The sequence below is a fragment of the Phoenix dactylifera genome, chromosome 1, assembly GCF_009389715.1.
Source record: "Phoenix dactylifera cultivar Barhee BC4 chromosome 1, palm_55x_up_171113_PBpolish2nd_filt_p, whole genome shotgun sequence".
NCBI classification, from domain to species: domain Eukaryota; kingdom Viridiplantae; phylum Streptophyta; class Magnoliopsida; order Arecales; family Arecaceae; genus Phoenix; species Phoenix dactylifera.
The window spans coordinates 18,186,822-18,212,819 of NC_052392.1; the positions used below are offsets into that span (position 1 = coordinate 18,186,822).

General features: G+C 37.6%; 3 protein-coding genes across 5 annotated transcripts in view; 1 reads left to right on the top strand and 2 right to left on the bottom strand.

Moving 5' to 3' along the window:
- The first annotated feature begins 4,783 nt into the window (after positions 1-4,783).
- Positions 4,784-6,727, top strand: LOC120111506 (60S ribosomal protein L7-2-like). Its single transcript, XM_039128620.1, has 7 exons — positions 4,784-4,904; positions 5,093-5,288; positions 5,391-5,488; positions 5,736-5,793; positions 5,899-5,978; positions 6,074-6,176; positions 6,248-6,727. The coding sequence occupies exons 2-7, from the start codon at positions 5,109-5,111 to the stop codon at positions 6,461-6,463; spliced, it is 735 nt and encodes a 244-aa protein (XP_038984548.1). The 5' UTR covers positions 4,784-4,904; positions 5,093-5,108; the 3' UTR covers positions 6,464-6,727.
- Positions 6,728-14,056: 7,329 nt separating this feature from the next.
- LOC103701496 lies at positions 14,057-15,386 on the bottom strand. The gene has a single exon (XM_008783572.4). It carries the CDS (start codon positions 15,249-15,251, stop codon positions 15,048-15,050), a length of 204 nt encoding a protein of 67 aa, XP_008781794.1. The 5' UTR covers positions 15,252-15,386; the 3' UTR covers positions 14,057-15,047.
- A 3,749-nt stretch (positions 15,387-19,135) lies between these two features.
- LOC103701495 overlaps positions 19,136-25,998 on the bottom strand; it is a 37,106-nt gene continuing 30,243 nt past the window's right edge. Inside the window, exon 5 of one of the 3 annotated variants that reach the window (XR_005512681.1) lies at positions 19,136-19,746. Coding sequence is in view for 2 of the 3 variants with exons in the window: in XM_039128631.1 (XP_038984559.1) it covers positions 19,462-19,746 (285 nt within the window). In the remaining variant the exon portion in view is untranslated. The remainder of the gene's footprint in view (positions 19,747-25,998) is intronic. The other 2 variants (XM_039128631.1, XM_039128628.1) reach the window with 2 other exon arrangements.

Below are 25,998 nucleotides of genomic sequence, written 5' to 3' on the forward strand. Positions count from 1 at the left end.
TCAGTGAAATCAATAAAGTGAAAAATTAGTATAGTGAAGTACATTGCTTGGTGCAATTGAGACCTGGCCAAGGGAGCATTGGAGACTGGACAGCATTGTTTCTCCTAAGATGTTGCAACTATGTACACTCGTGCAGGGAGCGGTCGCCTATAATCATAATAACCTTCACTGATTATAATAACCTTCACTCAGTCAAATTAAAAAATTGAAATGTTGTTTTTTTATTTTTATTTTGGCACTGCATTGTTACAACCAAATAAAATCTTAAAACTAGAACAATGCAGAAAAATATTTTCACAACTTTTGTAGTAATGCTATCGCTGCCTTACTTTTGAATTGATAATCACTCTTTTTTATAAATGTCCTGTAATAAACAATACATAGAGATGTTTCAGCAAGGAAAAAAATTAATATGTTGTTCACTAGGCATTTTTCTTGATTGAGAGAATTGAAATACAACACTAATAACCTACTAAGATCATTGAGGTAGGCCTTCTCTCCTTTCATACTTTGAGGATTCCCATGGATGTGAAATGGTTTAAAGATCACCATATGAATAAGGGTATACAAAGATCAGATACGGTCAGTTTGGAGACGTACCCAAAATCGAACCTATTTAAACTGACTTCTTAAAATTGAAATGAAAATCAAACCGATCATTTCCAACAATTGCTTGAAAATGAATCGAGAAATTTAGTTCGGTTTGATTTATTAAGTTGATATTCAACTGGTTAGGCAAAATAGGTTGGGCTAGGTCAAAGTATAAAAAAATATTTTATATATAATAGAAAGTATAATAAAAAGTAAAAATTGAGATACATATGTGTGTGAGAGAGTGTGGTTGGGTCAGATTGAGTCTGTTTGAATATATACACATACATATGCATCGTGTTAGATCAAGACGAGTTGGTTTGAATTAGTCTTCTAAAACTCAAACTGAAGCGAACTGAATTTTTTCGGTTCAAGACTTTCTCAGACCGACATCAAACCTTTTTTTTCAAAAAAAAAAAACCCCAAAGAGACCAATTTCGATCGAGTTTGAGGTTCAATCAGTTTTTTTGCAGACCCCTACATATGAAGTACAAAAAAGAAATTTATTTATAGTCCTTGCTCTAGGTGTATGATTAACTTTAGATCCATCAATCTTAGCTCCTTTTTTTTAGATAGGAGGAAATATAGACTATTAGAACTCCTCTTTTAATTGAAAGTATATTATTGTAGGATGGATCGTGCTCTTCTAGAGAGAAGTGGATGCTAAATTAAAAAGGAGGTATCTAAAATGGATCGTGATTATGGAACATTTTGTTGAAGAATAGCCCCACATTAGATAACTTAAGGACTCTAGTGTCGCTTATTTACTCGCAAACCCATCCACTTACTAACTTAAGCTTTTGGGTTAGATCTTAGTGTGGTAATCTAAGCTTATCATTATCTCTATGTTTTCACTTGCTAATCCACATGTTATCTCTCACTCAGGGTTCCAACCATCTAGGTTTTGTCCCTTATGCTCAACAAATGAGCGGGGGTATTGAGAAATAGTCCCACATTAAATAGTTGAGGACTCCAATGGTGGTTACATGCTCATGGTCGATCCACCTTCCAACTTAAAATTTTGTGTTGGATCTTAACACATTTAAATCAAAAATATATTATTTTGGTGGTTTCTAACTTGAGCACCAAATACAAAACATGGTCTCAAATCATTTTAACTATTTATTTTTACATCTACTTGATTCATACTATGGACATTAGTAAACATGTCAATGGCATATATCATGATCAGTAGGGCGTATCTTTAATTTAGATACCTCATTATTATTATTTTTATGGAAATTTGGACACCTCATTATTACTTTGGGTTTAAGATCAATAGATACCCTCCTCTCCAATGAGTGAAGTCCATGGATGTTATCATTTTCTCTGATTATAGATACATTTAAACTTTTGAAATGTGCCAGAGTAAGAACGGATGATATTTTTGAGTGGAGAATGGGAGAAATAGCCTCACTGGGCCTCATGGGCCTCATTGGCTTGACTCAAGTTGAAGTCAGCAATGGCCACATACTTCAACTCAAAAATTTCAAAAAAAAAAAGAGATCAAAATAGAGGAATCGCATTCTCCTGCCTGATCCGCCGGCCGTTGAGGGGATAAGGCTGCAGAGTTGTGGCCGATGATGACTCCATGGGGTCGTTTGAACGGCCAGCGGCCGTTGGGTCATGCTCAACCCTTGCCAGAATTGTGGGTGGGTGCAACAACATCGAGCCTATCCTCCCATTCGAAATCCTTTAAACCCCCCTCATCCTCTGTGATTGATCCACCGACGAGCCTCTTTTCCTTTCTTCCTCACCTCCGGCGGCCATCATGTTGCTGCATTCGAGCTCTGCCACCCCAAAATCCTTTCCATTTCTCTCTAGTTCTCCTACGGCCCTATTTTTCTTCTACTCCCTATTCCAAGTGTCGCCGCCACATTGACTGGCGAACCGAGTTGTCCTCGATTGAGATCCACCATCTCCACCCCATGCTGGTGAGTTTTTCTTCCCTCTTTCTTCTCTATTCTTCCTTATGTTGAGCTATCTTCCTTGTTTCGGGCCAAACCAAGAATGTCCTTAATTTCTCTCTTCTCATCGGCTACTGCAGCTGCCGTCGACTACTGTTGCTATCATCGGCTGGCCGTCGACCACCCAGGCCTGGTTGCCACCACTCTTTCCCGACCTTTTCTCTTCTCTTCCCTCTACTCTCTTCTTTCTTTTTCCTCTCTTCCTCTCCTTCTTCTTAGTTCTCATTTTTCTTCCCATTTTAGTTTTCTTTATTTATTTATTAATTTCTATATATATATATATATATATATTGTTCTTCTTTCCTGCTAGTTAATTTCTCTTTCTAACCTATAGACTTGATGCAGAGATGATTTATGCAACTATGACAAACCAAACCCATATCTTTGATTGAACCCGAATTGAGACTCTCTCTCTTTTCTTCCTCTTTCTCTCTCTAGCTAGCCCTAGGGTTCCTCGTATAAAATTCTGTTTTCTTTTGCTTGAATCCTAGTTGACCCCTAGGGTGGACGCCCTATACCGCCTCAATACCTGAGCAACATACCAGACTAGTACCCCCAGCATTGTCAGGTATCCCTAGAATTTAGTTATCCTTAACCTTTATTGAGTTACTTAAATCATAACTCATCTTGACCAATTGAGTTCACCTTATTTTGACTAACCCAGATAGTTGGACAATGCCACTTGACCAATCTAACTGAGGGGCACGAGGTCGTATCCCCAATAGTACTTTAATTTTTGACTTTGTTTGGTTTCTAAGATGACGATGAAATTAACTATATTTTAATGATATTAATATAGATAAACCTGACTCGCTTGTCAGAAGTAGGATTTTGAAGCAAGAAGAAGTAAGTAGCCTAATGCTTCAAAGTATATTTTTCGAATTTTCATAAAACAATAATTAGTTTATTAAATATCATCGTGATATCTATTTATACTTGGTCAAATAGGTTGGGCATGTAATTGCTATAATAGTAAATCTTTTTAAATATGTTATATGTTTTGTTATAAAATTTGTAAATATGATGGGGTAAATTATGGAATTTATTTCATATGTATGTATTCTCAACACAGCTATGATTTGCCCCATCAATGGAGATTATTCGTTAGCCCTATCGACTTGTAATTTGAAAAACTTATTGCGACACCCAAGACACTAGTGAATAGTAGTATCTCGCACTTTGTGTATTTTGTATTTGACCCATACCACTGGTTTACGTGGGCATAGCCAGATGATGGGTCTCTAGTATCAGTAATAAAAATAATAATAAATTTCAAAAGAGATATATGTATTATTCAAAAATTGATTTATTTGGTCAGCATCATGCTTTTTAATTAATTAATTATTTAGCATGTTTAGACCCCACTTTGTAGCGTCCTACATCATTATTGCTCGAGACTTGAGAGAGTGCGCTACATCTTCCGAAGATATTAGCAATTATTAGAGTTTTAGTTAGACTAGTTTAGTTAGAACGACATTTTATTTGATCATAGTTTGACTTAGATCACATTAGAATAATTGATTATAAGAATGAGTTATTTTAGACCATGATTAAATAAATTTTTAAGAATCAAAAAATTGTTATTGCTTTGAGACCTGAGCATGCACTTGTGGTTTAGACAATGATTTGATTTTGTCTAACCATAATAAAATTACCCAGTTAGAGTTTCACATGATCAACTCATTTTACTTTACCATTTTATATAAAATATTGATATTTTTTAATACAAGAGTGATGAAATTTTGAAAAATCTGGATATTTTCAAACAAACATAATATATTCTTACATTGTATTCCAAGCGCAACAAATATGTTCAATAATAAACACATTTTCATGCATTATCAAAATCAAAATATGTGTATTAACTATTAAAAAATTGTGGCCCTTAGTACTTGTTTGAGCATACGACTGGAGTGAATTCGCTAGTTTGATGCAAGCATCCAAAATTTTTTAAACTGAAACTTTTTTTCCCTAGGTCCAAAGAAATACACTGTAAATTTTTCCAACAAAATAATACAACGATGTCAAAAAAATAAAAAATGCAAAATCCCCCTAAACCAACAGAGTGCTCCTCCTCCGATGATCAGGTAGCGACGGCCTAGACCTCGCCACAAGACCGCGGGACACACTTCCTTACACTGTTCCGCAGAACATTATATTCGCGCATACAACGGACCGCCCAGATTTTATTAGGAGCTTTCTCAAAACAGTAACCGTCAGATGCTAGCGTCCTTTCGCTCATCCATGCCCTAACACTGAGTGGAAAACCCATTAAAAGCCTAACTCCAAGCCGACCGTTCCTCTCTCTCGCAGCACGGCCATTACCGGATCCAAGAGCTCCGAAGGGTAAGCGCCCAAAGGAGAAGAAAACCCTCTTCCAGTTTACGGCTCGCTATCTGATCTCTCCCACGATCGGAATCTAGGGTTTTGGGAGAGACGGAGAGCGGAGATTTGTTCGTTTTTTTTTTTTTGGTATTTAGGGTTTTGATCGCAGTAAGGGTTCGCTGATCAGGTTCTGTTATCTGGTTTCGCAGAGAGAGGAAGAGCGAGATGGCGACAGAGGAAGCGAAGGCGGTGATCCCCGAATCGGTGCTGAAGAAGAGGAAGAGGGAGGAGGAGTGGGTGATTGCGAAGAAGAAGAATCTCGACGCCAAGAAGAACAAAGACCGTGAGAACCGGAAGCTCATCTTTAGCAGAGCCCAGCAATATGCCAAGGAGTATGAGGATCAGGTGCGATGATTGAGACTCGTTACTTCAGACCTTCGTTTTTTATACATTTTTCTTAAAAAATTGATCTTTATCTAATATGGGGAACTGGGTCTGGCTTGGCAGGAGAAGGAACTGATCCATTTGAAGAGAGAGGCGAGGATGAAGGGAGGTTTCTATGTTAGCCCCGAAGCCAAGCTTCTCTTCATCATCCGAATTCGAGGGTAAGCTCTTTCTTCTTATTTAACCCTCTATCTATATATTTGACTTTATATAAAAAATTATAATTGACTATAAACTATAGATGCGTTAGCTATCTTTGTTAGTAATTACACGCTTTTGGTTTTTACTAAATGTTATGCATTTTATTATTAGTCAATAAATTGTTATCTTGTTGTGCACCGGATTTTTTTTCTATGTTTAGCAGTAATCAGTCCTGGGTTTTTGTTTATTTTTCTTAATCTCGTACAGCATCAATGCCATGCACCCAAAAACGCGAAAGATTTTGCAGCTCCTTCGTCTCAGACAGGTAATGGTTGTTGATCCTGATTGTTTCATTATCTTGCGAAAGATGATTATTTCGATTTTATTTTATGTTTTTTTTATGAATTTAGTTATGCTGATTTTACTGTAGATATTTAATGGAGTGTTTCTGAAAGTTAACAAGGCGACCGTGAACATGTTGCGTAGGGTTGAGCCTTACGTGACATATGGGTATTAAATCATATCTTTTTTTTTTGGTTCAACTTTAATAAGATTGTTAATTGCGTGGACATTGCATTCACTTTTGGGAATTAATCTTTTTTTAGGTACCCTAACTTGAAGAGTGTGAGGGAACTAATTTACAAGAGAGGCTACGGGAAGTTGAACAAGCAGAGGATTCCTCTCTCAGACAATTCTATTATTGAGCAGGTTTGTTATTAGGATGTTTGTAGGTCTTGCTTTTATGCATTATTTATACAATGTTACTGTTTGGTTGTCAGGGCTTGGGGAAGTACGGCATTATCTGCATTGAAGACCTTGTTCATGAGATCATGACTGTTGGACCGCACTTCAAGGAGGCAAACAACTTCCTGTGGCCATTCAAGCTTAAGGCACCATTGGGTGGCCTGAAGAAGAAGAGGAAGCACTATGTGGAAGGAGGGGATGCTGGAAACCGTGAGAATTACATTAACGAGCTTATCAGAAGGATGAACTAGCTATTTGAGGTTGTTTTAGATATATCTTATGGGAGGAAGAATTCATTTGATCTTAGACTTGTCTTTTATTAGGAATTGGACAAGCATGAAAGCTCTGAAATTTTGGTGTTTTGAGTCTAGTGTTGGACATGTTTTAATTTCTGATGTTTCATTCTTATTTTTCATGAGATGGTTTCCAATTACAGCTGCAGTTATGTTTATTATGAATATAATTGCTTGGAATTTTAGAGGTGATGTTTACGTCAGTTAAGTATAATTTTCTTACATCTTGTGTCCTGCTAATTATGGCTTTGTGATTCAAGTCATTAATGACAACTTTGTGGTTGAACCTTCATAAAGACTATGTTTGTCTTATTTCCTTTCACATGTTATCTCCTAACACTCTTCTGTATGCATATAATCTTTGGAGTTTATCTCCATTTCTTGGTGGTGTGGATCCATGTAATTTATAATGTTGAGTTGTTACTGTGGTCTACTTTTGATTGGCTTCATGCTGCTTAGTTTCTGATTGCATGTTTGTGCTGCCTCACAATAGGATAATCTATCTGTTGTTGCAGTTAGGAAAGAATGCCCCGGAGGTTGGATAATAGAAAATAGATAGTAGTAAAGCAAAGCTTATGTAGTGCAATTGTAGTGGGACTAGGTCCTGGGTAAATACATATATTTTGATGCAGTAATTTTTTTTCACTATCTTGTGTTTGTTTCAAAAAAATGAGCAGAAGGATGGTTAAAGTTACCAAGAATTTGAGTAGGCAGATAAACTGGACAATTGTTTTTTGGGGTTTTGTGTGATTGATACGTGCCTTGGCATTTAATGGAAGTTCTAACAATTTCCTGGAATGTTTTATGAGTTCATATGTTTCACCTTAGGACTTTTTGTGTGTCACATTGATGGTTATACCAAAGTCCATGTGGTGATGATAGTAATACTAATGATGGGAATGGACAAATATGGTGTTGCGCTGATCCTGATCGAAGATCGCACAGTTGTGGAGCTGTTGAGATGGTATGGGCATTTATGCCGAAAATTTGAGAAGACTGATAAGGTTGTTATGTAAATTGTACAAACGCAATTCTTTGCAGGACCCTGCTGTCCAGCATTTGCATATTCCTGGATAGATCCCACTTAGTCTTTGATGTCATTTATTCTCCTACCTTTCATATGAATTTAAAGGTGATAGACACAAGCAGGAACTCTGATATGATCCTGGCCCACAATCCTGCTGTTGAAATGCTCAGCTGACTCCTTATCCTTGATAGGAACGTGGCCTGTTCAATGATTCATTCATAAGGCTAAGGGGCATTCGATGACTACTGACTTGGATTTTAGATGGCGTGCCCATAGATTTCTTTGTAGACTGTTCAGGTATTGCAACTTCTGTTGACAAAACACAAATTTATACAGAAGGTACCAATCATAAAAGAGTGAGGGCTTAAGATGACAGGAGTTTTGTCCAAGGATGTTGGAAGGCAGAGATTCTTAAACTGTCGTATATTTTCATAGTTTTGTTGTTTTGATTCCCTTTGTTTTGATTTCAGTTTGTGGATCAGAGGTTGGAAATCGATACTCGGTTTTTGGTATTTTTGAAATATAAAGTTATGGCACATACATGCTTTGTGAAACCCTGATGGATTAGGTCAAGCATTGAGCATATCACTGCCGTTGGTTCGGATTGTTTCTGAACATGTTAATGCAGGAGGTACAGAAAGGATGTAATTATTTGTTGGTCAATATTACTTGAGATGGTTCGAATTTTTTTTGAAGAAAGCTCTTGTTTGTTTTGTGGCATCATTCTCCATCTAGAAGCTCCTGAAATGATATCAGGTTCTAATAGACTTGTTAATGCGAAGATATATCATGTACTTATAAGCTTATGAGGCATGAGAAAACACCTGAACCTAAGTTAAGGTTGCCCGCTAGTTTTATGTCGTGAGCAAATTCAGAATTTGTCGAAATTGTATGGTTTATTTTCTTTACCCCCCGCCCCAGGGGGGGAGATTATCATCAGTTTTCATTCATAGTTGAGAACTTGAGATCTGTCCGCAAAGCATGCTCAATATTAGTTTTCTTCCATGATTTAAATTCATCCACTTGCTTCAGGTTTCCTTTTTCAAACCTTTACTCTTTTTTTATTCAAATATAATCAGAGATATGTATTTTCTAATCCTGCTTTCAAATAGTCAGTAATGGAATGGAAATGAAGATTTTGTCTTGGCTATTGATAAATAACCAAGACATAAATTGATATATATACCACATGCAGTTTAAGAAATGATTAATGTAGCACCATAATAGATATATATACTACATGCAGTTTTACTGATGACTCAGAAATTGGAAGTAGGTTGTCCATAAACGAATGAGAAAAAAGTTTCGGATATAATCATGCAAATTTTTTTTTTGGCTATTTACAGGCTTTTAATTTTCTTCATAACTTTAACTTAGGATTCTGGCTATGAATTCCATCAGGCTGTTGTGACAAAATTGTTACGTGATATCACATGACTAATTTATACTGCAGAAGAGAATAATGCCTCATATGACATCACATGACAATTCCATCAAGTCATAGTTAGAACCTAAATTGAATGAATTTAAAAGTTCAATGATCTAATTATATTAAATTATTTTTTTTTTAAAAATAAAACTTTTAAAATAATTCAGAATTTTTGTATGATTATTATTATTATTTGAATAAGCTGAATAGCACACATGTAACCAACTTGATTGATCCTAAGGGAAGAAGGAAACAAGCAAGAATAAGAGATAGAGAATAACCTGTGTAATCAACTCGACTCGACTTTAAGAGAGAGAACCTAACAACAAGGAAATCCCTCCTAAGGAAAGTCAGGTATTATTGTTTAATAGGTGGCATAGACAAATCTAAACCATCTCCTACCCTAGGTAGAACATTGAACTATACCTCTTACCTACCCTAATAGGTGAGGGCAGTCAACCAGCTCTACAGTGGGCTGTATGAGCCACCTCAATTGAGCAAACCGGGCCGCTAGCGGCCCAGAACAATAGGCTTCATGGGCCACCACCTCATTTGGGAACCTTGGTACTATCCAAATTGTTCACTTGTGGCAGTTGAAGCGTCGAGCCCATATCATCCTTCAAACAAATCATCAGCCCTCGCCGGAGCGACAAACATACCACTAGATTGAAACGTACACTGGTGGCATGCTTGTTGCTATCGGTTGATTTGGGATGCAACTGAAGTACAGGGCACCTGGTAACGGTGAGTCATGGCTTTTCTTCGTAGTATTTCAGCCTAATCCTAGTTTTCGTTTCGCTTTTCTCACCATGGGTTCTTTCCAACCTTCCGGAGGAGACAACCGGAATGAAAGGTAGGGATGTACATGTGGCCATATCTTGAATGAAAAGTGGATTTAATTATTGACTACAAGAGAGAAATGTAAGTTGTATCAGAGAGAGAGAGAGAGAGAGATTTGTCATGGAATATGAGAGTGAGAGTGAGTGAGTGAGAGAGAGAGAGAGATGTTCGTCATGGCATATGATGCAATGCGCAGGGGCAGGTCGGTTTCACGTAGGAGTTGGGCCAATCATCGAGCACCGTATTGGAGTGGGAAATGTAATGGCGATTGATTTTGGCCTTTCTAGGTCTCACGTTTTTCTCGACTGGGGAAACTTACAAGTATTTTTCTTTTTTTATCAGAGAAAAAAATTATAGGGGAGAGAAATCAGTTCCTCATAAGTTATATTACAGTCTAGTAGATGAAACAAAACCTAGGATAATGAGAAGAAAGAGACGGGGCTAGCGAGACGATGCAAATATCTTATTGATCAACCTTCATAAAAGTCTCTAGGAATTTTTTACCTTCGCATAAACTCTCTCGAATTCCGACAGAAGATTCGGAATACGTAATGAAGATAGGTCGTTGAAAATCCAAAGCCCTTATGAGGCAAGCACAACAAAAGAATGCTTATTGAGGAAAATCCTAGAGTTTCATTCTTTTGAACAGACCCACGCGGCAATCGCGAGTAGCATAAGAACAACCGGCTAAACGTTTTTATAAAAGTTCCACTAAATCTAGTCAAGATATTGGAAACCAAAAGAGGATTGAGAATGAAACACTCTAAGGGTAGAGGAAGCAAGAAAGAAAAAAGATGGTCTACTATCTCTGCAGTCTAGTTGCATAGTATACACCTTTCTCCAACACAACTAAAGGAAACACTTAATTTTAAGAGACATACAAGAACTCCAGAGAGAAGATGCAAACCTACATGTAATGCCTTTGGAATTAAGAAATTAGTATAAAGAAGTGGTATGATCCTCCTCTTGGTTCAAAGTGACCATGGTAAAAAAAACTTGACAGCTTGGTAAATTGTGATAGGACCAGCGAAGAGTATGTAGAAGGCAACCCGATTCTTCAATTTATTATTCTTTAAAGAATTCCACCACAGTGACATTTTTCTTTCAACTCCTTAAATATAAGTCAGGGAAGATAATCTGAAGAGGGGCATCACAAATCCAACCAATCTTTCCACAATAAAGTACTTTGACCATTGCCAATTCTAAATTAAACCTTGCACGAACTACATCTCTCTAGAGGATAGAGAACTTTCTCACCAGTTTCTAGCCCATAGAAAGTTTAATTTTCTTATGATAAGCAAACTGAATTTGCTGCTTCCATAATTCCACATCAGAAGAGAGTAGTCTCCAATCCTATTTAGCAAGGAGAAAGAGTTTTGGTTTACCCCTAACCCTCCTTCATCCTTTTGCATGCAAACTATTTACAGATTCATCTTGCATAAGATCCCTGCAGTGCTTACAGAACCTGTCCTTGAAAAAGACCTTCTATACCTGTCGATTCTTTTGCACACCAAATCTGGCAACTTGAAGAGGGACATGTAGTATAGTGTGGTAGGAGGGAAAGCACTAAATTGATTAGGTTGGGTCTTCCAGCAAAGGATAAGAACATACTCTTCTATATAGCTAATCTAGACTCAACCCATGTTACTAGGCTAAATGTTGCTCTAACGACATTTCCTTTCACTAGCAATGGACAATGTGGCGAATGGTTTCCTTGGATCCATGGCGTGCTCGGTACCACCAGTTCAGCTTTGGTAGCAAGTAGAATCATGGTAATTTAAGCTGTGACTCACAAGGTTTGCCGTGGTAATCCAAGCTTGGTAATTCCATGCTTCTCCGTTGCCACATAAATTTGTCTCCATGTATCAAAATCAAAAGAGGGCTCTCCATTTACCTGTTTTCTTAGAACCAAAATGGTGGCATGCTTGCCTTCTACTTCTGAGTTTGTCACACCATGGAATATGTTGTAATATGTATCCATGGAAGACATATCTGATATTCCCTCATCTTTTTAACGGCATATGATTTCTACGTCGAATACTAGGTTCACCATGCAAGTGGGCTGGGTAGCCCTGAACCGAGAGTTTTGATAGAGTGCAGTTTGGGCTTCAACTTGAAGCCGGTTCTCCAGATAGGTTATATGTTTCTTGCAAAAGAAGGGTTCACCTTCGTTTGAGGCTTCGAGTGAATCCAATTGCATCATCCACCGGTCATTTTGAGATATGTGGATATAGATGAATGATGGAGTTTGAAGTGCTTTTCGATCTCTGTGCTGAGTGATCCAATGGTGGATTCGTACGCAGGAAGATGGATCATTGTTTCACACAAAAGAAACAAAATGAGAATGATCGAGATAGCGACCTGGTAAAATGAGCGAAGCTAAAATTTTGAGTCCAGGAATGGTGGATTGTCCAAATTTATGTCTCCCAAGGCGAGAACCCAACTTGGTCTTGGTTGGGACTCGTTGTGCCAATGGTCAGTTCTGGGACCAGAAAAGACATATATTGGTTTAAGAATGCTGGCTTGGACCGGGCCGAATAAGACCTGACCCAAGAAAAGCTAAAATAGACGACAATCGAAAGGACGTTATTTTAGACCTGACCGACGAGGCAGGGCTTCATCCAGAGCCGGAGGATGTTTTGACCTAAAATACTGGAACACCCTAAAACATAGGGACCCACAAGGTCTGTTTCTGGTTTACATTAATTCAAGAAATCCACGATGTCATATAATGGCACCGCGATCCTGTGATACCATAATACAAATTTAAACAGTCATTGACGAAGAGAGAATGATCGGTTGGAGCAGAATTTTGTAACAATCAGGACTTCACCTAAAATGGCAGAATTTTGTAGCAACCAAAACTTCACCTAAAATGGCTAGCTGAAAAGTATTACTAGGATTTTAATCATTCAAGCAACATGATCCTGATCAGCATGTAACCTATGGCCCTCTGATACCATTCACAACAATATAGGATCTCATCCAAAAATACTAGCTGAAAGATATTTTTGGAGTTTCTTAGTCTTATATAAGTACTCAAGATTTTCTTGGCGAATAACCAATATGGGACTAAACTTACGCCCACACGGATCCTCATATACTCCTTCCGTTTAAGCCTTGACGTCCTCACATAATCTCTCGTTTATTTGTTGAGTAGATCTTAGGTACTCATACAGAATCAAGAAAGCTAAATAATACCTTTCCGGCTAGCCATTTTGAGTGAAGTCTTGAGTTGTTACAAATTTAGGCTCTAATTTCTTATCTAATTTTCTTGCGAGAACACTGTCCCACCTTGGTACCCGAATGAACTCAGGAACAAGGAACATTGATGGATGAACATATCCACCTTCATCATGTCGAGCTACCATGAGGTAGGTGAAGAGATTATTAGCATATGAATTGTGAACTTGTATCAAGCTTGAAACGGTCAAAGAATCCCGATCATTTTCATAATAAAGTTTCATAGATTTTAATTAAATTTCATGGTCAGCCTCACGGGGATGAATGTAGTCTTCCCTCGTTAATTCATGTTTCTCGTGCCCTCATGTACTATATATGTTTCTCAATTTTTTAACACGACATCTCTCTCTCTGTCTCTCTGTCTCGCTCTCATGCAACAGCATGCAGAGACATCACTGTATTGCATCACTACAATTAATGCAGTAGGTGCGGATTGTAGACACGTAGAGTTGAAAGAACGCAAAAATAAATGGCTTGAGAAAAAAAAAAAAGTCTCTCCCAAGAGAAGGGGAACGCATGGAGATCTGAATCATTCATCCATCCGGCACTAAAGCTGATCACTTCATGGTTTCTGTAGAAGAATCACCAACCTCTTGGACGTCAGAAAAGGCTCAAGACTGCGGAAAAAGCTACCCGCACCAAGAAAAGTAGCATCTATTCCTTGTCGCACCTTGTCTCCGCCCTCTTCTTATTTTCCGCCTCTTATTGTCTACGAGTTCCCTTCATGCTTTTTGCCTTCCTCCGAAGGATTCGCATGATTCCATAAACTAATTTGCTTTAATTTATATTAAATAATATCTAACAATATATCATCTTCATCTTTGATGAAGATATCCATAGGGCCTTTTTCTCTTGAATCAAATATATCTATTTGAGTATCTCATGAGTAAGTAATTGGTGATGTTGGCTCCACCATGTCCTTCTGCTAATAGCTAGTCTAAATATGTCGGAGACTCACGCTGACAACCCGCATCTCATCTACACCAACACCCAAAAGAAAAATCCAAACAAAGAGAGAGAAAACTTAGGCAATTAATTCCATTCCTCTCATCTGGTACAACCACCATTGGGGACCAAACAAAGGGAAAATATGAACAAGAAACACCTAACGTTATAGAAAAGCTCAGATCGGAAAGAAAGACCAATGAAGAAACGTTGAGGACCCCTTTCGAAGACCTTTTAGCTAGAAACCATTTGGAGAGATCCCCTCCCGAGCTCCATTCCTCCATCAGAGAGCATCCAAAGTGGCCTCCCCAATACACATTTGGCTCTTTCTCCCCTTGCAGCCAAAAGAAGAGCATGAACAATGACAGATTAACTAAAAAAAGATTCGAAGAAAGATGAGATTTAGCGAAGGAGTAAGGTAGAGGTAGATGATCTGTCCCCGTCGAGAACGGCTTGGATTTTCCTCTTGGCCTTATCCTTTATCCCAGAAAAAGAGAGGTCCACGGTACGTACAAACTAAAACTAAACGAAAAAAAAGGGGCCAAAATAAAGACGAGATTAAGAAAGAACTTAACAACAGTTTGGCGACCAGACGTCAGCTCTCTGAATTATGTTCCTCTACGATCCTAAGAAAACAGCAATCAGATCACCTTAATGATCGGAGGTGTTCAATAAGCTGAGCCAAAATAACAAGATGATCAAAGGAAAGATGAGATTTGTTGGGGGATTTTAACTGATGGCAGGTAACCAGTCTCGGGGACAAAGGGTGTTTCCTTCTTCTATTATTATAGAAACAGAGTAGAAACAGCGAGGTATCTAGGCTCAAAAGATCAAAGGATGCGGGGGTTTTGGTGAGGCGTTTAGAATCATATCCAAGGATAGGTAACCAGAAATCACCAGGAATAATCTGGGCTTTTCTTCTCTACCAAGAACCGCGAAAGAAACAAACACAAGACAATGACAATTACTAGAACTAGACAGCATCAACAACAGTTCTCTACAAGCATATTAATTAAGATTGGATTTTGGGTGCATGGCTTAGAAGGATCCAAGCTAAGCTAAGGGTAGGTGACGAGACGGCGGGAACAACTAGTGCAGGAGTACTTCCTCTTGGTCTTGAGGCAGAGGGGAAGGCAGCAGAGCCTCCAAGCCGTTTCCACGTCCGTCGCCATCACCGCTCCTCCGCAGTACGGGCAGTTTCCGGGCGCCTGCTGAGTTCCCAGCACTGTCTCCTCCTCGTCGCACACGAACACCAGGCACATCGCTCTTTATCCTTCTCTCTCGCGCTCTCTATTTCTTCGCTGGGTGGAATATCTTTTATCTCCTTTTTATCTCGAATAGGTTTCGTTGGGGTTTTTTTATTCCGGATGGGATTTGGGTCATGGGTGGTGATCTCGCCGGGGTGTGGGGTTTATATGGAGTGGAGGACCCGACACAAGAGGGGGAACAGAGACTTAAAAAAAAAATAAATAAATAAAAAAATAAAAAAGGTCAGAAACACATTTTATAGAACAGAGCAGCTAATTGGGTCACCTCATTTGTTGCTCGGTATAATGAAGAGATCAGCTAAACGATCGGTATCAGACATATCCGCATCTTAATGCTATTTACTTTCTTCTGACTTGAGGTTATACCACATTAAAGTAATATGAATGTCAATTTTTATCTATAAAAATAAGATAATAATAATGAAAAAGAAGAAAGAGGAGGCGAGGAACCGGACCCCAACCGTTCTTATTTTTGTTTTGGCCGTTGCCCCCGAATAGGAGGTGGGCACGGTGCCTCTGTCAGCCTTCCACATGGAAGAGCTTTGGGTTGCACGGGAAGCTGAGAGAAATTTTTATTTGAGTTTTTTTTTTCTTTTTTGAAAAACAGAGACTGGAGAGGACTTTGAAATTTGGAATTTTCATTTCTTGGCTTGAAATGCGGAAATAAACTCATTTTGAGTTCGAAGTCTCGCAAGGGTGAAAAAAAAATTGGAGGAAAATGGGCAGATATTTTGTTTTCGTTTTTTGGTGATTTTTTGAGGTGGTAGAGGTTGAAAGGGAATCCAATCTATAACTTTGATCAAGATAGAATTTGAACTAGAAGCTTTTGGTAATCATCAATGATTTTATCTGCCAAATAATATGTCATCTATAGGAAATTTGTAGTTAGAGAGTGACAAGCATGTGAGTTACTTCTAAGACTATAATACTAATATTATAAAGTATTTTTAGGAAGAAATATGACTTTTATGAATGTGGAAAATGTCGTTTCGATGGGAGATACTTAGGCTCCATTTGACAAAGTTTTTGGTGGGTTAGAAAGGACTTTCTACCCTCCAAAAGTATTTTTAGATACAATAGTAGTGTTTGATAAAAAATCGGAAAGCTGTTTTGGTATTAATAAAATTTTTCTGATAACCAAAATGCCCATCAACAAATCTCATGATTATATCTCATATTATATCATATCATATTATAATATATTATGATATTATAAATATAATATAGCATAATAATAAATTAAAACATTTTGTTATATTATAATTTATTTCTACATTATAATAGTATATTATATTATTGTAGTAATACATAATTATAATATAATATATTCTTATATTATATTATAAGCATAATACGACATATCATAATATTATAATATAATAATAATAGTTATTTTATCATAATATAATATATTATTATAATATACTTTTAATAATATAACAAGATATTATATTATATGATTAATTCTGTATGTTTATATTATAATAATATAATATCATTATATTACAATAATACAATCTAATATAATAATATTTAATAATAATATAATATTATTATACTAAAATATAATCAATTCCATTATAATCTATTATCAGATTAGATTCTAATCCATTATATTATATCATATCGTTATATTATATTGCAATATTATTATATAATATTATATTATATATTATGTCATAATTATAATAATATTATATTATATTATATTACATTGTAGTAGGTTTCTCTCATGTCATGTACTACAAATTTTCATCGAAAAAATACTATTATACTGTTAATAATACCTTATTATATCATATTATATTATACTATATTATAATAATATTATACAAAATAATAATATTTTAATATGTAATAATATGTAGTATTTTATTGTATTATATTCTGCTATGTAATACCATGCAATATTCTTTACTGTCATTTTATTATAACTTTCTCGTCTTGGTTACCAAACATATGCTAAAGCTTCATAATATTTTTTTTTTTTTTTGCTTTGAAAAAGGGAAGAGGAGGGTCTGGAGAACCTCACCCGTATAGCAACCCCCATTGGGCCCCCTTCCTACTGGAGAATGTTCGATGCAGGTAAAACCTTTTTTACTTATACTCTCCCCATCTGTGAGGAGCCCTACCTGCGTGGCAACCCCTTCACGTGTGAGTACGTCACACCAACACCATCTAAGTAACCGGTAGACTAGATAGCGACTCCACGGAGCAAACCAGGCAGGAGGCATCCGATAAGCTTCACAATATTTTAGAAATGTATATCGAACAATAAATAGATTTTTATAAAAATTCTACTTTCAAAAGCTCTATTTTCTAAAAGCTTTATTTTTAAAAGCTCTAAAAGCTCTACTGCCAACAATAATCCTAAGCAAAGCCTTAGCCTCTAGCTGTATATGTCTATCCATCTCTGTGGATGGAACGCATGCAGCTGATTTTGGATTTTCTAATTTAGAATTGGTGAAACTGAAAGCAACCATATGCATTTGTAATGAACGCATCCTTACTCCTTCTGGGACCCGGGATCTGAAGATTGGGAAGCTATATAGAACTCTAATAAAATTATTATTATTAGTTATGAGAGTTCTCCAGTAGCCCATCTTTTGACTTCACAATTCGGTTTCTATATACATCATGTATCAATATATATCAAAAACAGTTTGCTTTCTATAAGATTTTTTAAAAATATTCAGAAGCCACTTTCGTGCGAACTCTACAATGGCCTATATTTTGATTTCACAATTCAGTATATGAAAGATTATTTAAAAATAGACCAACATGCAGGTTCACTCAAAACCCTTCTTTGTTTTTTCTCCACTTCGATTAGGAAGGAGTCTTATGTAGGGAGCTCCAACTATATACTAAATATCTGGGGGGTTGGTTACTCGAACCAGCATTTCCACTCGGGGAAAAAATCTCCAATCCATAAAAAAATTATGTTGGCCAAATCCTCAAGAATACGCTACCCAAGAATCCCAGCACCTGTAATTTGTAAATAGAGGGGTAAATAGTAAAAAAACACTCTTGTTTTCTTGTCTTGCTCAGCTACCGGACCATAGGTCTGGCATGGGTGGCTAGAGGGTTGCAAAATATAGGGTAAAAGCATCTTGCATTCATTTATGAAGCCAATGCAATTGTTTCGCTCAAAATTTTATTTCTTTCTCTCTTTTTTTGTTTTCCCCGAAGCAAGGTGCATTTCTTTTATGATCCATGAATCCAATGTAGCTTCACAAAAATGATCAAGCATATGTTATCTCTCATGCACATTAAAACTTAGGGCTATTAATGCAAGTAGTTAGAGTATTTACAAATCCGCAAAGTGCCCATTTTGTTAGAGGTAGTCTGGCATGAAAAAATAAATCTTATAGCAGATTACCATATTTGGTATAAAAAGTATATGAAATAGATGGTAAAATAAATGGCGGATCCAATATTTACTTTTTTGATGGAGAAGTTAAAACAAATACCACTGGAAGTGGAATTTGTTTTCTCATGCTGAATTATAAAGTGGAGATAATTTGAAATTATCATTTTCGACAAAAATACCCTCACTTATATTATATTAATTATATTATATAATTAATATTAATGTATTATATTAATATTATATTAATGTATAATAAATATCTAATATATTGATTAATATTTATAAATAATCATATATTTAATATACTAATATATTAATTAATTATCAATCAATAAATCCAACAAAGAATTTATTAATAATTCATATATTTACTTATATACCAAAACATACTAAAATTTATTTATAATAAGAAATATTTTTCTAACATATATGTAATTAATTTAAAAAATATTTATTAACTCATGTAAATATATTTTAATATTTAAAATAACCAATTTTGAGAGTGTTTATGTAAGTAGATCATAAATTACCAACAAATGGATGGAAAAAAATATTATTATTTAAATTGTTTATTTAGAAATATTGTTAAAAATTAAGCAATATTTTTATATAAGATTATGTCTGACCAAATATAGCCATCTTTGTTCGATATTATTTTCTTAAATAATTTTTTATCAACCAAATATGATAAAATTTATTTCTTTATAATTATTTTTTTGTTTTTAAAATTATCAAATCACCTCGTAATCTGATAAAATTGAACGCCGATGTTAACACCGGGCCCATCCGGTTGTTCTAAAACCAGCCGGCGGAAATCGGATTCCGCTCACGATTTCAAAGCCAGGCAGCATCCGGAAAGCGGAAGACACTGTACGGGGCGTGGGGATCACGTGACGCTGTCTCCAGCCGTATAATCCACGCGCGTCCACCCGTCAATCCGATAGCCTCTAATCGGCCAGCGGCCACGCGGCTCATCGGACGGCAGGAATCGGCAGGGCCTGTGCCTCCGTATTCGAGGGCACCGGGAGGTGGGCGCCACGAGAGGGTTGTCCTGTCGCCTGTCGGTGCCTCGCCCGTCCCAACTTTCAAGCTGGGCCACGTCCAAAGAATGCCAGATTTCTGCGTGGAAAATTTATATGGCAGCAATCAAATCCCTAGTGAATTTTGAATTGTTTGTAGGCTAGGCATCAACGCTACAAGTCAAAACTTATCGGTACGAAGAAGCAAAATAAACCAGAAATAGCTGAAAATATAATTAAAGTAATAGAGAAGAAGCATGATTCACGAGCCAAACTTCGACATTGCATTTAATATCTAGGAGGCGGATGGTAGATGCAAAATAGAACTCATTGGGTCACCAAATCCGAGCTTACAAACAGAAACAGTATCGCTAGGTCGCGTTCATCCGCTCTCATCTATTTGATTATGTCATGCTGCTATTTCTTCATATGCTCTAACTCTCGATTTCCCACGCTACTCACTGGAAGTTCTTGCGCAATTTCACTACGAGAAATGGCGACCAGCTTATTGCGAGTGTTTGGCGCTAATAAATAAAAGACTTATCATATATACTCTTGGTTAAGTTTCATCTGTCTTCTTTATTTTAATATAAAGAATAGTATAAATAAATATAAATTTCAAAGTGGATAAATTACCTTCGGTGCTAATGTCCACGTCTTGTACGTTGACAATTGTGTCCCGCCCTTCGAGATCCGAGCATGAGGCGCGTTCTAATTAAAAAAAAAATCAAAAGCGACCGACTTTGTTGGCTGTCCGCTTGCACTTACGAAAACAACAAGTTGCTGCTCTTTCTCCAATATCAACTAGAAAATGTTGAAAGAGTAGTCGCATAGAAATAAAGAAGTAAAGGGAAAAGGCAGTTGCATCCGGAGCACGACAAAGGAGAACAATGTGAAAGTTGGAATAAGGGAACAAGTCCGTCTGACGACTAGCCCTCACAGCTCTAAGGATTCGTGGAGGAATGAATATTCTATAGGCCAGCGAGGTGCGTAGTAAAGTAATATCTCTATGTCCACGAGGATGCGCTCAATAGCTTGCCCGCAGAGCTCTAAGGATTCGTGGAAGAATATTCTATATGCCACCAAGTTGTGTAGTAAACTAATATTTCTGCGACTACACGATAAAAAGGTTCCCAACGAACGTGGATGACACTCTAAAAGCTTGTGAACACATGGGCTGCAGAATACTTCGGTCTGACTTGATCCGAAGTATGTATGTATGATGTCAAGATAAAAATAAAAGCTGGAACTCAAAAGCAACCTTATGGTAAGCATGGAAAACTTCTGGAAAACACACTTAAAAAAAGGAGAAAAGAAATCTCACCTCTAATTATCATGTTGCTCCAAATCTAATGTCTGATTCCATCTCTTGGTCTTGGACAGCTCTTAAAAGAGTGCTTGGAAAATCCCGTAGAATTGAGCTAGATTTTTTTATAAGAATCGGATTTGTTGGCCTACCCATCCCATATTCTTCTAACAATTCATTCTAATCTTAGCTTAAATCCTACCTGTAGACCTATTAGCCTGTAGGAATATAAAAAAATATCTTCATAGATTTTTTTTTTCTTCCACAGGTTTTAAGCTAGAAAGGTATTGGATTGATACGGGCCTACTCAAATGGATTGCCCACTCTATGAATCAAATAAAAAATTCAGTAAAATTGGGCTAAATTTTTTATAGGAATCAGATTTGTTGGCCTATCCATCCCATATTCTTTTAACAATCCATTCTAATCTTAGCTTAAATCCTACCTATAGACCTGTTAGCCTCCATGAATTAAAAAAAAAATATCTTCATAATTTTTTTTTTCTTCCAGAGGATTTAAGCTAGAAAGGTATTGGATTGATACGGCCTACTCCAATGGATTGCCCACTCTATGAATCAAATAAAAATATCCAGCCAAACCCAACTGGATTTTTCAAACACGTCATTGTCGTTGCTACTGCACTCCCACTTTGTTTGTAACAGCCATTTCCAAAAGTAACAGCTATGATCCATTACGATGAAAGTTCTTCTAATTGATATTTCAGTCTAAATTTTCCGCGGGAGAAGACTTCACCCCCAATAGAATAACCAAGATATTTGGCGTAATCTTCTTCCATGCACTCCGGGTCCAATCCCTCTTCAACAATTTTCACACACCACATTTTAGGTAAACCTACTGATCGACTCATATCTAGGTTTCCATGCTACACGGTGTGAAGGCTCATTGGCTTGTAAGAGATTGTTCAAATGTGCAAATGGATGCATCTGGCTTCAAATGGTTTAAGCAGGATTGTGGGTGGAGCAGCAGCCAGGCCATTGCTTAGCTTGAGTTTGGTCCCCACAACCTTCCACCAGCAGGGCGGCCAAACCCCATTCTGCAGTCGACAGCCTCACACTCCCCCAATAGAATAATCTTAAACTTGTGGAAAAAAAGGACCTCCCATTTCTAGGACACGTTTCTTCCCCAAAAGTTTATTGCGGGCTCGTTTGGTTCGCGAAAAAAGAAGGGAAGAAAGTGTGGTCAACGGAAAAATAATGAGATGCCTCTTATTTGGTTGGAGTTTTCAAAGGAGAGAGATGAAAAATTTGTATTCTCATAGAAATATGATTCCATATATTTTATGAGAAAGTATTTCCCATGAGAAACATGAAAAAGTTACTTTTCCATGAGCTGGAAATCACTCCATTTTATTTTTTCTTAAAAAAACCCTTCAGCATTAAAGAGGCATTAAAGACCTAATTTTTATTAAGGGTATAATAGGAATTACACATAACTTTCCGAGGAAAGTGGATAGTCAACCAAACATAAGCACTCTGAAAATCTCACTTTCCCATAGTTAACCAAACATGCCAAAAGTACTTTCCCATACATTCTCTTCTTAGGAATCTGCTTTTCAAGAATCATATTACAAGGAGAAAAAATGCTTCCCGCGAACCAAACGAGCCCTGCATGTAAAACTGTAAATATACTAGAGGCATTTTTTAGTTACTACCTGCTAAATTTGTTCATCAAATTGGACTAATAAGAATAAGGGGGGCAATCAGGTCGGGTCAAGCATAAACAAGTCGGGTCAAATACAAGTCTGATCAGAAAATTATAAACCTGAACTCGACCTGTTTATTAAACAAATCAGGAATTACAACCTGAACCCGACCTGTTTAATAAACAGGTCACCTGAACCGACCTGTTTAAGGAAAGAAAAGGGTGAGGGCTGGGGGGATGGGAGGGGAAAAGACGAGAGAGAGAGAGAGAGAGAGGCGGGAGGGTAAAGCCGTAAAGGAGAAAAAAAAATTCTTGCTCATCTTCTTCCCCGATCAGCCTCCCTCGCCACGGCTACGCCCGAGCCGCCACCTCGCACCGCCCGTGGCCTCCGCCTTGCAGCATCACCGTCGGAGCTTCACCGGTCGAACCACCGCCTCGAGATATGCCGTGACCGCCACTGTGCCGCCGTTGCAGCGCCGCACCGAGCCGCCATCGCTGAGCCCTCCTCCTGGCGACGGTCAGCCTCTCGACTTGGACTATCGGGTTTGCCTGCGCTCGCCCCTTCCGCACTCCGCTACGAAGCTCCGGCATCCTTCATCCATCCAACCTCATGCCCGAAAAACCCTATATTTTCCGAATTCTCCAAACCCTATCTCGTCGATGAGAAAGAGAAGAAATTCGGAGAGATTCGAGCGACGACGACGAGAGCACCGATCGAGATACCGGATTTGCAGGTGATGATGAACAGGGACTGGATGCGAGCGGTGACGATGAGAGGGATACCGGATACGGATTAGGAAATCAAAAGGCCGAAAGGGGAAAACACTGTGGCCATGATTTGTAAGGGATACCGGATACGGATTAGGAAATTATTTAATATTATAGGTTAAACGGGTTATATGGGTCCAACAACTAAAATCTGTATCCGACCCAATTAATAAACAGGATAAACGGGTCAACCTGTTTACGACCCGAACCTATTTAGGTCAAATCCGAACCTGTTTATGACGGATCGAATGTGGGTCGGCTTAGTGGGTTGAGTCATATTTTGCCACCCCTAAGTAAGAATATTTAATTCTCTACCTACCAGCTCACTCTAGAATCCAAACTTTCTACCAATTCCACCATCCTCTGCTGTTGTACAACGCTCTCGAAGGCATCATAAAAATAACACACATGCAGATATAATTTGTTTATCTATCTTAATTGCTCTTGAAGTGTAATATAGCAATTTGATAAATTATATTTAAAATATTATGTAGGTTTATCAAAACCATCATCGTGGCTAGAATATAGACTACAATAAATTACAAGGTCATAGATGTGTAAATTGGCCTTGAGTTTGAGTCAAAATTAAATTATAAATATGTAATTGTTATATATAATGTTATATATATATTTGCAACAAATTAGAAATATATTTATATATATTTTTGTTACACATAGTTGTTATAGTATCTATTTGAAGGAACCATAGTAGATTAGACTTTGAAGTAGGTCATTTGACACAGACTTCTACTTATCACACATACAGTATAGTCCTTGCGCGAAGTACATTGATTTTTCATGAGAATTTTTTTAGGATTAGCCCAAACCCCTAATCATGGCCTATGCGACAATTCTTACATAGGTGAGTCCTCCAAAAATATTTGTGACCTAATACCCTGCAAAATTCTTGTCATGGACTCATTAAGAGTACAACTCAACCTTTCCAATAATATAGTGGGCTTAAGCTCCATCTCCCTCGATGATTCTAGGACTCTACTCCTAGACCAACTTTTGGTTAATTGATTTGCCAAGTTTTTCTCAAACTTGACAAATTCCAAGAAAATGATATTTATGACGAATTCGGATAAGCTTGTTCATCTTTTTATTAGTATTCTTTTGATTTGTCGGTTCTATGATAGCCTTATTATTATAATGGATTGATATTGTCACGACCCCCGCCCCGTTCCCGGCGGGCCGCCACGACGGTCCTAGGGTGCGGGTAGGCATAAGGCCACCAGCCACCGCGTAGAACCCTACTACCTATCAATCATCAATAAATCTTGAAAAATTTGGCATGATGCATGCACAAAATGATCACTTTTCCTATAGTGATCTGTCAGGATTATCTCAATACATACAACACACTACCTGTCAGAGCAGCAATCACATAATCCGTCACAATATAACCTGGACAACACATGTATCATCACAGGCATACAACTGATCTGCACATATATATATACCTGCTCTCCAATCCATCCATGGTCAAACCCATATCCACAACAGGATCTATGACTATAACTATACACTATATACAACAGAAGGTTTATAATACACCAAAAGGTATAAACCTCTATCTAGATTATACTATACTATACTATGGAGCGGCACAGCTAGCAGGCAATCTCTAATCCTGCTCTTCTCTATACAATACCTGCCCTGCAATCAAAAACACCAAACTGGGGAGTGAGTATATAAATACTCAGTGAGTGGAGTAGAGAGTACTATGCACATGAGACAAAATATAATCATGGCTCGAGATGAAATCTCAAGAGCAATAACAAGATGAACATGATCTCAACATAGAGAATATGGAGTAAATCATCAATATCACCACAATCAATATCAACTCATCTGAAGCATATATGGAATAATCAAGTAAACATATATGCTACTCATGAATATGCTCAACAGATCATAATGCTGGAACATACAAATCAGGTGTCAATATGCTGAAATCATCACTAGACAGCTGTCGGGAGGTGGGTTTTACGCCCCAGGCGAACCAGCAACAACTCCCTACTGTCACATGCATATGCAGGATAAGACACCATACTGATAACATAAATGCTAGACAGCTATCGGGAGGTGGGTTTTACGCCCCAGGCGAACCAGCAACAACTCCCTACTGTCACATGCATATGCAGGATAAGACACCATACCGATAACATAAATGCTAGACAGCTATCGGGAGGTGGGTTTTACGCCCCAGGCGAACCAGCAACAACTCCCTACTGTCACATGCATATGCAGGATAAGACACCACACTGATCATATAAATGCTGGCCAGTATCCAGAACAGAAATCCATCTCACATCTACATACTAAACGGCACCTCGCGGGAATTCTACATCCGCGGAAAGCCATACTGCACCTCGCGGGGTCTTACTATGCCCGGCGGCAAGCAGAATATAAGTCGTAGGACCGGCCGATCCTACGCCTAGGGCCGTGTCCCCCCTAGGAAGGGACTGGGCTCCGCCCACCCAGAAGGCTACTATGTGCACAAAGGCCGATGTTCAGCCCCATCGACTATAGGTGTCCTGCAGATACTGCCAAGCCATGCATAAATGACATAATGCACCCTCCCAATACTCTACTAAAAAGGAGCATAATCAA

What these genes read in the sequence shown, in the direction of transcription:
- LOC120111506 (XM_039128620.1), top strand. Translation starts at nt 5,109, where the DNA reads ATGGCGACAGAGGAAGCGAAGGCGGTGATCCCCGAATCGGTGCTGAAG. An exon ending in CCAAGGAGTATGAGGATCAG is followed by an intron (nt 5,289 to 5,390) that starts GTGCGATGATTG and finishes CTGGCTTGGCAG; the next exon opens with GAGAAGGAACTGATCCATTT. An exon ending in GAGCCTTACGTGACATATGG is followed by an intron (nt 5,979 to 6,073) that starts GTATTAAATCAT and finishes ATCTTTTTTTAG; the next exon opens with GTACCCTAACTTGAAGAGTG.
- LOC103701496 (XM_008783572.4), bottom strand. Translation starts at nt 15,251, where the DNA reads ATGTGCCTGGTGTTCGTGTGCGACGAGGAGGAGACAGTGCTGGGAACT.